The sequence below is a fragment of the Cydia pomonella genome, chromosome 18, assembly GCF_033807575.1.
Source record: "Cydia pomonella isolate Wapato2018A chromosome 18, ilCydPomo1, whole genome shotgun sequence".
NCBI lineage: Eukaryota > Metazoa > Arthropoda > Insecta > Lepidoptera > Tortricidae > Cydia > Cydia pomonella.
Genome location: NC_084720.1, coordinates 15,997,403 through 16,016,223, shown reverse-complemented (window position 1 = coordinate 16,016,223; position 18,821 = coordinate 15,997,403). Strand labels below are relative to the sequence as shown.

Here is an 18,821-nt window from a genome sequence, read left to right as displayed (position 1 = left end):
ATGATTCACAAGGAAACCAAAATTGATAATCGATTTCTCTGAAACCGTTAATTACTTCGCTTGGTATGAGATAGAACGTGTCAGTATTTCTAAATAGACGCACTTGATTCACCTGACCTTATTTATTGTCCGATCGAAAGCGGAAATCTGCGTTACAGCTTCGGCAAAAAGGGCAGTTCTCGTCTCGTCAAAAGTTCGCATTTCTTAATCGATTCTCTTGAAATTAATAGTTTTTTTTTATTCTGCATTTGGAATTATTCAGAATGGCGGAGCCATGGAGATTCGCGAGGTCTATAAGCTCTCGGAGCCACTAGTATACTTAATTTGTACATAACATAAGTATTAATAGACGGGCTTATAATGAATGCCGAATGAAAGTGAATGAAGTTTTTCATACTTTTTGCAGACTTTATAATTGCATAATTAGTGATCTTTGTTTTAATCATGAGATGCGCATAATGAAGTTGTCTTTGTCTAATGTAAGTCATTGTACTTGTCTAAATACAATGTTCCGCGATGTGTTATTGTTGCGTCGGATTGTGGATCAAATCTAATTAAATTCGAGTTATACTTTTTATGACTGTAACCTAGTAGGATACTTTGTAATTATATGTATAATGCAAGAAATTGTTAGTGATGAAATGATAATTATACGCGATTTTAGTTTTACTGAGTCAAGCAATTACTGAGGTTTCGAGGAAGTTCAGGGTCTGTTCCTAAGTTTCTATGTAGGATGCTTGCTGCCCGCTCGGCTTGATCAACCAATCAATCAATGACATTAGTTTATTTAGGATCGCTAATATCTAGATGAACTCATCACACATACACACATACCTAACTCACCTACTCGATGGTCAGCTGGAAGAATAAGTTCGCCTTTGTACTTCAATTTCTTTAAATCTTATGCATATATGCAATATATGCATAAAATTTACAGAATTTGCAAGGGTGCTAAGCTAATTGTTTTGCCTACTGTACAATAGTGATTACTACTACTACTACTACTAAGATAATACAAATTACCCGTCTAAGCATACATTGATCTTTTCTGAATAATATGTTTTTCTTTTTCTGTAATGTGTGAGGGGGATATTAGTTTAATTAAATGGGGTCTTAATCCTAAGTTACGTTACGTTACGTTTACGTTATGCCCGTGATATAAGTAGACTCTCATTTTACTAAAACAATCAATAGGAGTAACGACTTGCGCGAATGATGAGTAAAATAAAGAAATATTAAAATATGCCATTTGCCAGAAGGCTTGAAAGGCTTTCAAAATACGTAGACTAGGTTTATCGGCTTTTCTACACAATAGTTTCTACGGAAAGATTGCTGTATGACCGTTCTTTTCTTATTCTAGTGGCGACCAACATCAGACCTCACTGAGCGAGTTCATTGTTCACAAAGTGAACCCAGCGCGGCACATGGAACCGATGCGGCGCACGCTTTGTCTGTCCGACACGTGTATATTAGAGCGCGACCCGCAGACCTACTCGGTGAGTACAGATACAGACTAGTCCATAGTTCACAACCCAGCGCGGCACATGGAACCGATGCGGCGCACGCTCTGTCTGTCCGACGCGTTTATATTGGAGCGCGACCCGCAGACCTACTCGGTGAGTACAGGTACAGACTAGTCCATAGTTCACAACCCAGCGCGGCACATGGAACCGATGCGGCGCATGCTCTGTCTGTACGAATTGTGCATCTTGGAGCGCGACAACTAGTGAGTAGAGTACAGTATATAATAATTCATATTATCATATTCAATCACTGTCATTTTTAAATTAAGCCCAAGCAAATGAAACTCAAGTGCATCAAACTCATCATTTATCAAATTTAGTCCTAAGAACTCTGTAATAAACAACGCAACCACATTATCGTCCACAGGGTTACCTGACAGATTCTGAATCTTATTGCGAAGACGTAAGGTTCACTGATGGGCAGTTAATAGTGTCTCTGTTAGTACATGACTGTCTAGAGGCATAGAGCTTGTATCGAGCTACATTTTTGTCATAAAAAAAATCTTTCAGGTCGTCTGCCTTCGTCCTTTGAGCGACGTGTTCGCTTTAGTGAGAGACCGGGATCATCCACAGAAGTTCTCAATCGAGTACATGAATGGACAAACACGTACTTATATGGCCGGTGAAAGGTAAGGAATTCGTATTCAAATAAAAAGAAATAGGCATGAACAAATTTACAATGGACGGGTATGTTTGTTTTAAGAGAATTTGAAATAGAGGTGTATTGTCAAAGAAAACTTTGTAGCCACGTAAATTTACTGCCATCTTTCGACACATGATTAATACTTTTAGGACGCCATTTGACTTTGATCCTTATTCTTTCACTGATATGAGTTAAATTTGTTAAATATCATTAAAAGTGTTAATCATGTGTCGAAAGATGGCAGTAAATTTACTGTGGCTACAAAGTTTTCTTTGGCAATCCACCTCTATTTCAAATTTTCTTTGCTAACACACATAAACCACTACTCAGGTGACAGAACGGCGCCGGCGTGGCGAGGCCTCCCAGATTCGATCAGACCCGTTTTAATGTAAAATATGGAGCGTGGATAGTTTGACTTTTATACGCGGATCGGTTCTATCTATAATCCAATCACGTTACGCAAAAAGCAATTAATTGGTTTGAAATTATATTCTTGCTACATTTTGTTTATTATATCAACCTTTTTTGGGGGGTATGTGACGTCCACTGAGTGAAAATATTTCGCGATGAGACAACAAATCACAAGACAAGCCACACCCTTACGCTTTAAAATAATAGGGGTTTGAAAACATATTGAGAATATTGAACATAACATATTGAAAACAAATAATAACATTTTCACAGATAAGAAAGGACCATGGGCAACTTTGTATTGAGCCTGGACCAAAAACCAACAGAAATGACAGTTAGGTCATTAGATAGGTATTTCTATGAACTTCATTTCGTTATATGGGCACCAAGCGGGATTCCATTGCAGAACTGAGATATCTGTAATTTAGTCAAAATGTCATCACCCTTATTACCTAGGCAATAGAGTCCAAGTAAGTAAATTAATTACTGCAGGGTAGATGTTCGCGTACCGCTGCGACAAACCATTCGCCGCCCAGCGGTGGACTCTATTACCTAGGTAATAAGGGTGATGACATTTTGACTATGTTTGTTTGTTTGTTTGTTTTGATGACATTTTGTCATCACTGATGACATTTTGACTAAAATACAAATATCTCAGTTCTGCAATGGAATCCCGCTTGGTGCCCATAGAACGAAATGAAGTACATAGAAATACCTATCTAATGACGTAATTCTCATTTCTGTTCGTTTTGGGACCATTTTGACGAATAGTCCTTTGTGTCCTAACAGTTTATCTTTATGCTGGCAATTGTTTGTGGATTTTGAAAGCATCATAGAGGGTTTATGATATGTGTGTAGATAAAATAAGTTTACGTTTTATATAAATGAATGTTGCAGAGACGCGTTATTGGCGTCCCTTCTGGACGGCGTGCGGTCCGCCGGGCAGCGCGACGTGCACGTGCGCTCGGGCGCCACGCCGCGCGGCCACCGGCTCGGCCCGCTGCACCAGCCCGTGGACGAGGAGACCGAGTCCAACCATCTCAGGTAACACGGTTCAAGGTGCCACAGACTAAAAGAGACACTTTACAAACGTTTACAAAGAGCGCAGTATAAAAGTACCACAGACTAAATAGATATCACTTATGTGTTAACAAAGAGCGCGAGTCATCACATATTGATGAAGAAACGAAGTCCAACCACCTCAGGTATATATTTCACAGCATTGCCATCGCAGGCTTAGATCTCGCTCAAAGTCAGTGCAATCTAACTGAGCTTTTACTTTACAAAATAACTTTTTATACATTGGAACAAAGCAAAAAGCTAAGGTCATATTTTAACTTAAAAAAAAAACGAAGACTAAACTCACATTTCGCCCCGATCTCGCTGTAAGTAGTAATAATACTTCAGTTTGAATTGATATTATGTATATAAATTCCATGTTGACGTGTAAAAGTGCCCTTGTGGCTTATTTGCTGAATAAATATTACAGTTTGAATTCCCTAATACTGTACCTTTATTTTCGTATTTTTTAATAAATCTCTTGATTGTAAATTTATAATTTTTGATCGAAAATAACTGTAACCGATTTTAACCGATTATCGGTTATTTTTGGGCATAACCGTAACCGGTTATGAAGTATGGCCGGTTATTCATTCCCTACGTGCACCAACCTTCGTGCTTCGTGGTGCACAATGACGCGCCGCACACTATAGGAGTGCCGTTCAACGAGTTAAAGAAGACCATAGCCTAACGTCACTTTATATTTCATGGCAAATACTATCGGCAGACTGAAAGTAAACTTTGTACTTGCAAAAGCAATTTATCTCTTATGCTGTGGACGATAAAATCAAATAAAATTGCCATCCGTACCGTATTAATGTATGTTTATCACCTATTCACGCAAAACGTCCCAGTTTTCTCATTTTAAAAATACACCTTATTGCCACTGCAGAGAGTCCTAAATGCAACACATTCGTCCACAGATTATTCCAGAACCCAGTGGGCATGACGCGAGCGGAGGTGATCGAGCGGTTCAACGCCAACGTCGGTTACAGCGGACTCAACTATTCCGTCAGTGCTGATGTAAGTTTACACACAGTTAATAGTAATAAGTGGGTACAGTCGCCATCAGATATATCGAAGCGGCCAAGGTGCTCACAAATATCTGAACACGCCTCTATTGCCAAAGCGAGTGCGTGTTCAGATATTTTTGAGCACGTCGGCCGCTCCGATATATCTGATGGCGACTGTACAGTCCTGCAATAATAACAAGCATAACGAAACGCGTAAAATAGTATTTTATACAATCGTGATATCATGGAGAGCTTTTCAGTGTTTAGGCCACGAATCTTGCTGCGTGGCCTAACTAAGGTACCAGGTTGAAAAGCGTGATTCTTTATAATATTTTTTTCTACAAGTCAGGTAAACTAATATTTTTTTATACTTACAACCTTAATAATTAAAAAAAAAACAAGTATCTGAGTAGATAAAAGGATAGAACAAAAGATATGAGTGGGAAGCCTACAGTGTAAAGGCGATTATAGTTTGGTATACGAAGTCTTAGTTCAACCATTAAATTTGACGAGTAGAAAAAAATATAACTCGTTCTTTTGGCTCTACTAATAACATACTCACTGTACAATGTGTTTGTGCACGTATAATGGAGCCGTTAACCACGTATAGTACGATGAATTTTATCGAGAAATATGTATAACTATGTTTTTTCTCAACCATTTTAATAAACGCACCCTCCCAAAGTTTTATGGCGCCAAACACGACTGCACTTGGTTAATGTACCATTATCTGTCCATTTACCTGCCGCATATTTAAAAAATAATAATCATTCGATAGCTTATGAATTAGGGCATCAATTTCAAGCATAAATGTCACAGAGAATTTCAAGCATAAATGTCCAGATGACGTGATGCACTAATGGAACTTTCAGTAGGAGTAGTAGAGAAAGCGCTATTATTGTTTGTCCTTGTCACAGTTTCATTTTTTTCCCACCGTAAATTTTAGTATGGTTTATGGTGGGCAACAAGTAACCCGACCAAATTACGTAGGTTGTTTTTGGTATGTTGTCAGGAATGGTAAACCGTGTTTTCAATTTTGTCGCATTGCGTATGTTATGTCCCTCACGGGCGCACGCGGTATAGCACATTTATACGATTCAACCATCTATGTATGTGTGCAGGATTCGGTGGTTTTCCAGGGGTCCATTCAATGAAGACGTTTATTTATATATATTGTAGAAATCCGTTTATTTCTATAAATGGCTTTATATACGCTTAAATATTACATGTAACGAACAAGGTGTTTATCGTGCCGTATATCGAGTCGAATGAATCCAGAAAGATGAGCGCGGAGAGGGGCGGTACAGGAGTTGTCGCCGCAGTGCCGCTAGATGTCACTGGTAGTACTAGATGCGCGAACATGCCCCCGGCCTTGGGAGCACCAACTCCCAAAGTAGTCATCATCCGTCGTGGTCTGCCGGCTCTGGTAGTAGCGGGCAGATCTTTGAAAAGCTGCGTCGAATTGTTCCTGTCGCCGTGAGGATGTCGGCGACACGGTTCACGCCATCGCTCCCAGGGTATAGGCGCGTGACTCGGCCTAGCCGCCATTTGAGAGGAGGCAGGTTATCGTCTTTGATTAAAACGAGACTGTTTAACGATATGTCGTCCTTCTTTGTCTTCCATTTGGTTCGTCGCTGGAGCTCTGCAACGTACTCCTTGGCCCAACGACGCCAGAAGTGTTGACGTAGGGCTTCGATCCTGGCGTAGCGAGACAGGCGGGAAGGCTGCACATCCGTCAGGTCCTCGCTCGCAGGGCAGGTCAACGGCCGACCAATTAGGAAATGGGCAGGCGTGAGCGGGGATAGATCAGTAGGATCTGTGGACATAGGTGACATGGGCCGGGAATTCAGGATGGCTTCGGCCTGTGTCAAAACCGAGCTGAATTCCTGGTAAGTTAACCTAGCATTACCTACTACCCGTTTTAAATGAAATTTGCACGCTTTTATTCCAGCCTCCCACAATCCGCCAAAATGGGGAGAATAAGGAGGAATGAAACTGAATTTAATGCCATCATTGGCAGCAAAATCGACTATTTCCTTCGAACTATTTTTTAGAAATGTGGGAAATTCTTTTTCGGCCCCAACAAAACATTTTCCATTATCCGAATAAATTATATGAGGCTTTCCTCGTCTACTAATAAAACGTTTAAGCGCTAATATATAATCCTCAGTGGAGAGACTCGTAACAAGTTCCAAATGAACGGCTCGTGTGACCATACATATGAACAAACAAATATACGATTTAATAAGCTGAGCTCCTCTCCCCTTTCGATTAAGTATGAAAATTGGCCCGCCGTAATCAACGGCTGTACGAATGAACGGGAAACCAGGCTCTAAACGATCCAAAATAAAATTACCCATGATAGGACTAAGTACTTTACCTTTCATTCGAATACAGGTAACGCATTCTCGCACTATTTTCCTTGCCAAATTTCGCGCACCTAAAGGCCACCAACATTCACGCAAAGTAGATAAGAGTAGCTGCGGTCCGGCATGTAGCAGCCGCTTGTGTTCATATTTGAATAACAACACCGTTAACTTATGTTTACTGCACAATAACACGGGATGTTTTTTGTTGTAATCGAAACTTGTAGAATTACACAATCTACCACCGACTCCAATCACTTTAAACTTATTACGATCGTCTAAAAACACGTTAAGACCGGATATACGATTATATTGTTTACAATTCGTCTTAATCGGTTTATTTTTAAGTAAACTATCGTAGACGTCCGGAAATGATTGCATTTGTGCGAATCTAACTAGCATACGACGTGATGCATCCAACTCGTCCACCGATAATGAACCGGTTTGGCGGAGTTGTTTACGCTCAGAGTTAGTGCGTGAGTTTAATATAAAGCGGAGTACATACGCGCCGATCCTAATTAATTTAATGTAAGATGAACATCTATCGAAATTAAATAGTTCATCTTGCTGATTGCAAACTAAACTTACCGCGGTCGATCGTAACTCGGGTAAATCTTCGATTGCCGTATTTTTACTCGTATTGTCACTAACAAAATCCGATTTCGGGTCATGCAAGAATGATGGTCCGAACCACCATAAATTACAATCAATTAAATTATCTAAAGTAACGCCTCTAGACAATAAATCACTAGGGTTATCTTCGCTTCTCACATGAAACCATGTAGCATTACCGGTAAGTTCGTTTATTTGTGTAACACGATTTTGAACGAAAGGCTTCAATAGATGCGGAGACATACCTAGCCACGAAATTACTATAGTCGAGTCACACCAGAAGTAAACTTTATTAAACACTAACCTTAAGGAATCAGTTATTTTCTTATAAAGCTTAGCAGCAACGAGTGCGCCTGAAAGTTCAAGTTTCGGGATAGTCAGAGACTTCAGGGGTGAGACTTTACTTTTAGCACACAATAGTCTGACAGTTACATCTGACCCTTCATCATATGTCCGAATATAAGCGCACGCGCCGTAAGCATGCAACGATGCATCAGAAAAAATATGCAATTCCGTATGTCCAGTGTGTACACCCCTTACATGACGCGGAATCCGTAAATCGTTTAAACGGCTTAATGTATTTATGAAATTATTCCACATCGATTTAATGTCTTCTGGAACCGGAGTGTCCCAATCGATACGACTTAACCATAATTTTTGAAGCAAAATTTTGGAAATTATCACCGCAGGAGAAAGAAGACCTAACGGATCGTAAATCTGTGAAATAATCGATAACATCATTCGTTTATTTAAGTACGACGAATTAGGCAAAGGATCGATTTTTGTAGTGTAATACAATTCATCGCGTTTATTGTCCCAACCTACTCCGAGCGTTTTGTTCTGGGTGTGCTCACCAACAAAATGTTCCTTGGACTCTTCTTGTGTAACGTCACAATTAAAGGTCCATTTACGTAAAGGAAAGCATCCTGATTGCAAAACGTCATACGTTTTTTGACATATGTCAAGTAAGTTTTGGAAATTATCATCTCCCGTAATTAAATCGTCTACGAATATATCTTGGTTGATAACGCGCGCGATGACGTCATCACCACACTCCAACGCTAACTGTCGTATACAACGTTGACTTAAATATGGCGCACTAGTTTGCCCATATGTAACCGTATTGAGTTCATAAACGTGTAATGGATCAGTAGGGTTTTCACGCCAGAGGATCATTTGCAAGGATCTCTGATCTGGTTGGATCAAAACCTGCCGAAACATTTTCTCCACATCAGCACAAGCAACGTACTTGTATTGACGGAAACGTAGCAAAATAGCAAATATATCGTTTTGAAGTGCTGGACCCGGCAGCTGAATGCTATTCAACGATTTATTCGTGGTGGTGGGAGCAGCGCCACTATATACAACGCGCAATTTAGTGGTGGTGCTCCCCTCCCTAAATATTCCATGATGAGGATGGAAGTAATTCGGAGTACCATAGTCGGTAACACGAGTCATGTGACCCATCTTTTCGTATTCCCGCATGAAATCACAATATAAACGTTTATATTCCGGCAAACGCTCTAATTTACGTTCTAAGGATAAAAATCGATTTTTCGCTAACGTATAAGAATCGCCCAACGTATCAGCTGATTCTCTTAGCGGCATTCGGACGGAGAACCGACCGTCCTCTTCACGTTTAGTCGTATCGGTAAAAATATCCTCACATTTCTGCTCGTCAGCTGTAAGAATACTATCTACCTGAGGGATATCCTCGATCTCCCAAAACCTTCTAAGTTGAGAGTCAATCGATTGAGTAAAATAACAATGGACTTGATTATTAATGCGCAAGTTCCGTGTATTAATTGGACCAGATACCAACCAGCCTAATTTCGAATTTATTAAGTACGGCCCTGTTGGTAATCGAATCTTTTCACCGTCTAAAAGGTCCCAAAATATTTCTGAACCGATAAGTATATCGATTTCAGAAGGCACGTTAAAATCGGGATCTGCTAACTGAATGTTATCAGGAATACGTATACTATCTAAGTCTATGTGAGTCGAGGGCAAACTGGACGTTATGCGCGGCAAGACAAAGCACGTTATTGACATAGAATAATCTGATTGTTTAGATCGTATAGTTACATCGCATGACTGATTTGTCTGTGTAACTATTTCTGCTACACCCGAGATCTGAATAGTGGACTGTAAATTTTTAACGTTTAATCGATTACGTAACTCTTCCGTTATAAAGCAATGTTCACTCCCATTGTCTAAAAACGCACGACACGTATGGAATTGATTGTTCGCATCGGCTACTTCAATTAACGCAGTAGGAAGTAAGCCTCGCCTGGGAACGAACCGGGTACTTTCCGCGCCACCTTCGCACTCGGCTATAGGCGCGCGGTCAGCGGATACAAAGCAGCTAGATGTACTCGGCACTGATAACGGCGCGCTGTGTGCAGGCGCACTCGACGGCCTCACGCACACACTATCATTGCGAGTATTATCCATATGCAATAAACTATTATGTTTTTGTTGACACTGTTTACACGGACCGAATATACATTCATTTAAGGAATGCCCTTCGCGTAAACAGTTATTACACAGGTTTTTATTTTGAATTAAGTTTAACCTATCTTGGACAGATAAATTTAAAAACTTAGCACACGTATAAAGTGCATGATTCTCGTTACACATCGCGCAGTTTCGGAAACGTTTATTATTGAAAGGCTTCGATTTATTAGCATTAACACTAGCAGAGACACAGCTAACTACTTGCGTAGGTTTATTTGACGTGTAATTAGGCTTAGTACTAACCGCGGTCGGTGCCTTGGAATGATTAGAGTTTATCATTTCTAACGTATCCGCCCGGTTTCTGAGAAACGATAAGAGATCTTCCAGCTTAACTTTCTTAGACTCATTATTGATTGACTTATCCGAGATAGACCCTATGTGAGATTCCCACTTACGCTCCGTGGTCGTATCGAGTTTTGACACAATTAAATGAATAATTAACGTATCCCACGAGTCGGTAGGTTCCTCTAACGTTTTTAAAGCGCGTAAATTACGTAACACGGTGTCTATCAGTCTACGTATTTGAGTCGAAGATTCTTGTTTCAAGGCTGAAATATTGAACAAGGATTTTATGTGATTATGTACTAAAGCCTAGGGTTATGAAAGCGAATTTCAAGCAATTCCCATGCTTGAATGTAGTTGGCAGCCGTGAATTCTAACGCACTAATTACTTGTAATGCACTACCACTTAGTGATGATCGAAGGTAATGAAACTTTTGAATCGCGTCGAGATCGGAATGTTTATGGATCATGGTTTCATAAGAATGCTTAAATTCGAGCCAACGATCATACGAACCATCGAATGAGGGCAATTTAATTTCGGGTAGTTTAAATTTTGAAAACGGTTTGTTCACGGCATGATCACAACTTGAAATAGTAACGTTATTTGTCTCCACACCATCGATTAAACAATTAGCGCTAGCCATAGTACCGAAATATAACTCCTCGAGAGTTTCTACGTATTCGTAATTGGCAGACATTTCTGTTTCTGGAGAGCAAAGTTCAATTTGGCTTTCAATGTCATTAAAAAATTTAAAAGTCTCTGTAGATGCTTGCATGCGTAATTTTAATTCTGCAATTTGTACTTTGGAAGGAGTCACCGATAAAAGAGAATCAACGAATTTTTTGAATTGCGTAAGCCGGCCTTTCAAGTTACCCCTTTGTTTGCGGAGCTCTGAAATTGTTGCCTGACTTTTTCTAGGTGACCCTGATCCAGAAGGAATAGTCAATTTAGCACCAGTTTCATCCCCCTCACCCATTTCGAAAGATTAAGAGAAATTGGAACTACTCACGTGCATAAATTCCAAACGGGTACGGTAGATCACAAACTGCTGCTGCGTGACTTGCGTAACGAGCGGCACTGGAATGCACAAAAAAACTCGGTTTTAACACAATTCGACTAGGAAAGGAATAGACGGAATTGGTAGACCTGACCGTTCACTGCTGCAGACGATGCTGAGGTGCTGGTGTCATCTCGCAAGGGTATTTCGTCTTCCTGACGAGCTGACTTCTCTCGCAGTATCCGGCTCGAGGATCAAATTATGTGCAGGATTCGGTGGTTTTCCAGGGGTCCATTCAATGAAGACGTTTATTTATATATATTGTAGAAATCCGTTTATTTCTATAAATGGCTTTATATACGCTTAAATATTACATGTAACGAACAAGGTGTTTATCGTGCCGTATATCGAGTCGAATGAATCCAGAAAGATGAGCGCGGAGAGGGGCGGTACAGGAGTTGTCGCCGCAGTGCCGCTAGATGTCACTGGTAGTACTAGATGCGCGAACAGTATGATTGTATGAGATATTTTTACGCGCCGCGTTGTGCAACATATGATTGCAGGTGACTGAACATTTTGTATAGAAACAAGTCATGTTTATTTTTTTCATCCATCATCAGCATCATGCCCAACAATCATGTCCACGGAAAATTGCTTTTACTAATATGACAATGAAGCTCGTTCTCTGGAATCAGGACTTGAGTTCAGAAGTTTATACTAATAATATTTTGCACTATTTATTAAAGTCTTCGTTTATTACAATTGGGTCAAAATTATTTTCTTTGTGTTGGTTTTTGTCCCCAGAAAATGTGACGGAGTTTGTGACTTTTTGTATGAGAGGAAATTTTGTCTTTAATTTTCCTTATGTAAAATATAATCTATATACATATTCTACAGCTAGAAAGACATACAATAGCACTTGATTTTTGAAGTGAAAGACGGGTTTAAGAAGTGTAATGTTCTTACGGTAGATGTCGCTAGGGTCACCTAGATATATGGTGGGAAAATTTGCTGGCTATGGATGAGGTCTTGGTGGCTCAGTTGGCAGCGGGCTGGAGTATCGATCCAGAGGCAGTGAGTTCAAGTCTCACCCAAGCCAGTAATTATTTCCACTTTTAAATAAATTTATTCTAAGCTTAGTGACGTATCTGTAGTAATTTTTTTGGTCTTGAATTTCAGTTTTGAGTACAGAGTTCGACCCAGCTAAGTTAGCAGCGATTTTGATAGCCAAGACTGTGCAAGGATTATAAAACGTCTAACTTCTACCAATTTTTTTTTTTTAAATCTTTATTGCACAAAAGGTGGACTTAAAGCCACGAGGCATTCTGTACCAGTCAACCTTAAGGCTAAGCAGAGAGATTGTGAGCGGTGCTACAATTACAATAGCAAAACAAATCAAACAAAAATACATATAATAACATATACATACAAATATAATACACACATATACTATATATATATATATACATAAATAAATAAAAAGACGAAACACATGAAGCTAATAAATAAATACATTAACAATCTTTCATTCTGCTAGCAAAGAAAGCACGTAATGATTTCTTGAAAGCGAACTTATTTGGCGCATTTTTGATATTAAAAGGAAGTCCATTCCAAAGACGCACCACCTGCACGGTGAACGAATTTGACATGAACCCAGTCCGGTGAAGAGGAATGGACAGAGACATATTGCCAGAAGAGCGAAGTTGACGGTCGCGGGTCACGGTCTGGGCTGTAAAAGTCGCCGCCAACTTAGTTTGAACTAACTCTAGACATGGTTTACCTTAAATATGGGCTACATGCGACGTGGGTGTTGAGGGCTAAGGTCAAAATTAATGATTTAAAACCATCCGTCACAAACTGGAAGATACCTGTTTTATTACTTGCATATGTTGAACCCGCTGCCCATAATGCATCGTATTTTTTCTTTTGCATCATGTTTTGTTTGCCATTTTGATTTGTTTGTGCCTTGTAGGCCCCTTCCCTGTTGTGGCGGATACTTACATGGGATATAGTAAGTCCCCTATATATATATTTTTGGGTATTTGACACTTGAACCTTGTATTTTACGCACAAGGTTCATAATAGCTTGCAATGTTGGTACACGAAACGCAGGGAACCCCTGTAATCTTTTGCTTTTGGCCAAAGTTTGGGGTATCATAATTATTAAATCGAACAGTCATATACCATAGACCGCGAGCCAGGAACAGATTTCCATGACCAATCGCCTCCCGGCCGAAACCTCGTGGACGTCAGCTGCCGCTCCGTTGGTGGGTTGAGGAATGGCAGCCACCGAAACATGTAATAAAAAAAAATAAAAAAAATCATCGCCTCTCGTTTAATACTTTGTCAAATCATCAAATGATAGTTCAGATGTTCATGTTAAATAAAAAAATCGTCAGCTGGTTATATCGCGGTGGAAAGAACATCAGCTGGTCGCATGAACATGTAAAAAATAAGCGCTATACTTTTTATGATAGCAATAACAAATCATTAAAATTTGCATGTAGCATTTCATCAGGCGTAACGCCTGAAAAGCCATCAATGGATTACGCAGTTTACACATTACGCATACTTTGCCGCACATAAAGTGGTAAGGCGAATATTTTTTACATGTTCATTTTACAGCTGATGTTACCGCGATACAACCGGCAGACGGTTTTTTTAAAACAGCATCTAAACTATTACCTGACAAAGTATCAGCCGGGAGGCGATAACAGACAAAATATGTTTCTGGCCCGCGGTCTACCATCATAAATCTAATTATTATCAAGTAGATACGTCTGCAAATGACACATAAAATAAAATAAGGAGAAATGTAAATTTCACCGCTTTGGGTATACTCTATGCGCCTCCTTAAGGCTAAACAAAAAAAAAAGAATATAAGATAAAGATAAATTCGGCCGGTGTTCCAAAGGGGCGCAAGTTCGAATCTTGCCCAGACGGCTAATTTTTCAATTATTCTTTTAATTTAAAAATATATATCTCATCCAGGATATTAACTTACATTTGTGAATCTTATTGCAAAGTAATAAGGTCACTGTTAGTGCCATACTTTTTCGAGATATTGTAGATTAATCTCATAGCTTTTTATGATTTTTTTTTATAATACATATTCAATTTCAGAGAATGTACAAACTATAGATACCCTTTTCTATCAAAAGTTAAGTGGAAACGGCACTTCAAGCTTTCATTTTACTTGTAAATAATGATCATAGTCACTCATGGGTATGGAATATGTATTGAGAATGTATTTGTTCTTGAGTATTAACATTTACAACAAACGATTTATCCTCCTAAGGGCCAAGGTCCTACCTATAGGACTTATTCAGTTCGATGAAATTTAAATCACATTCAATTGGAACTGAGTTTGAATTTGCTTTGTTTCTTTCCGTTTTCAAACAAAGCAAAATCAACTCTATTTTCTACACTATAGGTTCAAATTTCAGAGGCAAATGGTTTTTTAGGATTGCTGGGGCTTAGGAGGCTTGTTTAATCTTGTAGAATCAAATCGTGTCCATTTTCAGCGCCTATTCGCGGAGAATAAGGAGAAGCTGATAACGGGAGCGCTGAGCGCTCTCGTAAACAGTACAGCGACAAGCGCCACGTTGCCGCCGAGAGAGCTAGAGGCGCTGTTTCATGCGCTGAGGCGGCTGTGCGCTAGCAAAGTGGGTTTCGCTGCCTTCACTGCGTTGCCTGGGTATGTCGATAAGACCAAGAAGACCATGACGTGTACCGGCGATAACACTACGAGTATTTGCGAGTCTTTTATCGGTGAAATAAATGTGTGCTTTTGAATTAATTGCTTTTACTGCAGGAGCTAATAGAATGTTTCAAAATTAGCACGAATATAAGAATATATTGTGAACGGCATTATTACAAGCACTAGCTTCCTTCGAACTAGAGGCGCTATTTAAAATATAAATATAAATATAAACTTAATTGACATGCCATCCCGATCCTGTATACCTTTGTGTCTATACCTTTTTATATAGACTAGAGTCAGACTAAGATAAGTAGGCGGCGGTTTTAACAGCCCAGACAGTGCAAGTGTTAATTTAAACGTCACACTTAACATTTGCACAGGCTGGCTATCAAAATCGTTGCCAACTTAGCTTGGTCTGACTTTATCATATTATATATTGTTAAACTAAATATAGCAATCATCATCAAATAGGGGATTATAATACAATAAAAACTGACATTACTGTTGTGTTAAATTTGAACCTTATGCATGCCTGTTTAAGTATATTCCCGCCTTCTCTTTCTATTTTATATGTCCTACCAGTCGCTTAATAAACTCGTACAAGATCACACGTCTTTCTCATTTAGTTAAATGCAAAAACCACAACTTACCAAAGTGAACCTTATTACAACCATCATATGGTCGCAATCGAACCGGATAAATTAGTGCATCGGACACCGGCCGCCCGGCGGCGAGAACAATAGCGAGGCGCATTCCAGAGATAAGGAGCCGGCAAATGCTAACGAATTGCACCTCAAACTAATGAGTTATTTTGAATATAAACAAGTTTTATTGCTTAAAGTTATAACAACGTTTTATAGACTTGTACGTGAAATTGCAGTGTTTTATCGTTAACAATGACTGATAAACAAAAACAATTACTTGCTGTGCTTGAAGATAGTGCTATAGTGCTTCGGAAAACACAAACTAACTTAAAGAAATGCCCTAAAGAAAGATTAACCAAGGGTTACATCGAGTCTCGCATTAAAATGATTGATGAGTACTGGACTACGTTCAATAATGGACATCAAGAGTTGGTGAAGGCTACACCTTCGGACCAAAGGGGTGTTTTACCATACTTTTTGAATGAAGAGTTTTTTATTTACGAAGATTTATACAACGTACTCCGGGGAGATTTAATGGACAGACTTTCAAGTTTAGTGCAAGATACTTTAATGGAAACTTCTATTACGAATGCAAGCTATGCTATAGCAGGAACACAAAACAACTTTGTACGTTTGCCGCGGATCGAGTTACCTACCTTTAGTGGAAGTTATGAAGAGTGGCCCGCGTTCAAGGATTTATTTATGTCACTCGTGCATAATAACAAGATGTTAAGTGACGTACAAAGGCTACATTATTTGAAGACAAGTGTTACTGCCGAAGCGTCGTCGTTACTGAGGCACATTCAAATTACGTCTGATAATTATTCACAAGCATGGCTGATCCTGAAAACAAGGTATGGCAACAAACGATTAATTTTGAACAATAATTTAAAGAAATTGGTTAACCAGCGTAAAATGACCACACAATCAGCTGTTCAATTGAAAGTACTCTTAGATACAACGTCAGAGTGTTTACACAATATTCAGAACCTGAATGTTTCTGTTGACTCTTGGGATCCACTAGTGTTATTTTTGCTTGTTCAGAAATTGGACCCAGAGACGCATAAAGACTGGGAAGAACATGCTTATAAGAGTGACTCTGAACCCTTACCGAAGTGGAGCGATTTTAAGGAGTTTCTAGAGGCCAAGTTTCGTACGCTGGAACTTCTTTCTAATAATACAAGGGAAGTGAAGTCAAACAAGGAGCGAAGTACATGCCATGTTGCCACACCTACCTTCGAGAACAGGAGTTGTGTAATGTGTAAAGAAAGTCATACATTATGTCACTGCAAGGAGTTTACCAAGATGGAACCAACGGAGAGAAGCGAATATGTCAAGAATAACAACTTATGTTACAACTGTCTAGTACCAGGGCATTCAGCATCAAAATGTCGAGTACCTGTGTCCTGTAGAATATGTCACCGACGTCATCACTCCCTTCTACATCAACTAAAGCAGACTGAGCCTGTGGCCCCTACGAGTCCCTCACAACCACTGGCTTCATCATTACATGTTGTAGAAGACATAGAAGAAGTACAAGCAAACACAGTGATCGCGTTACATCTCACTACTAGACAGAAATCAGCACTACTAGCGACTGCTGTGGTGGAAGCAAGAAGCAACCAAGGTCACATCATTCCACTGCGCGCGCTAATAGACCAAGGTTCCGAAGAATCATTTATAAGCGAGAAAGCGGCTCAACTGCTCAAGCTTGACCGACAACATGTAAGGGGTAGCATCACGGGCTTGGGTCCTATGAGAACAGAAATCAACCACGTCTGTGAGCTAGAAATAAAATCACAGTGGGATAAATCATTTGTCCTACCGGTCAAAGCTTATGTAATGTCGAAACAGCTGACCAAGAAGTTACCCAAGAAGCATATTGTTCAACAACCATGGTCTCATTTACAAGGATTACAGCTAGCAGATCCTAATTACAACAACTCGGGACCCATAGATCTCTTGCTAGGGGTCCGAGTATACGCTAGAATACTGCAAGCAGAACTAGTCAAAGGTCCACCAGGTACACCATGCGCACAAAGAACTGACCTGGGCTGGATTCTTTTTGGAGAGAGTGATAGCACATCACAAGACAATTCTTACCTTGTCATGCACCATCAGGTCGATATAGAAGACACACTGAAATCTCTATGGGAAATAGAAACGGACACTAATAGAAAATACACCAAGGAAGAACAACTATGTGAAGAAATCTATGAAAAAACAGTCACTCGAAACCAAGAAGGAAGATACATTGTGAAGCTGCCATTTAAGACTGAGAATCCAAGAGTACTTGATGGAAATACAAAAGAGATAGCTACAAAGAGATTCATGCAATTGGAAAGAAAGTTTAAGCGTTCGCCGAACCTCAAAACAGAATTCATAAAGGGTATTAATGATTACCTGGAAGAAGGACATCTAGAAGAAGTACCTGAAAAGGAAAAGGAAGATAAATCGGTGTACTTGCCATATCACGCTGTAATTCGCGACGATAAAGAAACTACGCGCACGCGTCTTGTTTTTGACGCTTCATGCAAAGGATCCAACAATGTCTCACTAAATGATGAACTCATGATAGGCCCACAACTACAAGATGACTTGAGAAATCTTTTAATGAGATGGAGACTGAAACGAGTTGGCTTCGTGGCAGACGTTCAGAAGATGTACCGCCAAATATTGGTAACAAAAGAGGACGCAAATTACCAACGCATTCTTTGGCGACAAGACGAGTCTGAAGAGTTGAAGGAATATCGTATGCTCCGAGTCACTTTCGGTACCGCTCCAGCTCCATACTTAGCGGTCAAGACACTTCAAAAGATTGCTATCGATGAAGAAGAAAAACAACTCGGTAAACGTGTAACCAACAACCACAGCAAAGTGGCAATCAAAACAATAAAAGAAGACTTTTATATGGACGACTTGCTGTCAGGGGCAGCAACCGCTGATGAAGCTATTGCAATAGCTAATGAAGTAACGCGCATCCTAAAACAAGGCGGATTCCAACTCATGAAATGGTGTTCTAATAACATTGAATTTATGAAATCTATTGA

The 18,821-nt window shown here is 39.7% G+C and overlaps 2 protein-coding genes across 2 annotated transcripts in view; one reads left to right on the top strand and one right to left on the bottom strand.

The window, feature by feature from the left end:
• Positions 1-18,821, top strand: part of LOC133527536 (dnaJ homolog subfamily C member 13) — a 62,222-nt gene that overhangs the window by 4,934 nt on the left and 38,467 nt on the right. The window contains exons 5-9 of the mRNA XM_061864584.1: positions 1,361-1,496; positions 2,034-2,152; positions 3,475-3,621; positions 4,560-4,659; positions 14,949-15,121. Of these exons, the coding sequence (XP_061720568.1) occupies positions 1,361-1,496; positions 2,034-2,152; positions 3,475-3,621; positions 4,560-4,659; positions 14,949-15,121 (675 nt within the window). The remainder of the gene's footprint in view (positions 1-1,360; positions 1,497-2,033; positions 2,153-3,474; positions 3,622-4,559; positions 4,660-14,948; positions 15,122-18,821) is intronic.
• On the bottom strand, positions 5,823-10,720 carry LOC133527531 (uncharacterized). The gene is made up of 2 exons (XM_061864579.1): positions 7,030-10,720; positions 5,823-6,465 (listed from the first exon to the last, which is right to left on the bottom strand). Exons 1-2 carry the CDS (start codon positions 10,421-10,423, stop codon positions 6,050-6,052), a joined length of 3,810 nt encoding a protein of 1,269 aa, XP_061720563.1. The 5' UTR covers positions 10,424-10,720; the 3' UTR covers positions 5,823-6,049.

Bases quoted from the DNA above. Each gene is read 5' to 3' on its own strand.
- LOC133527531 (XM_061864579.1), bottom strand. From the start codon at position 10,423: ATGATAAACTCTAATCATTCCAAGGCACCGACCGCGGTTAGTACTAAG. The intron at 6,466-7,029 runs GTAAAGTACTTA...CTATGTCCACAG, and splicing joins TACCTGTATTCGAATGAAAG to ATCCTACTGATCTATCCCCG.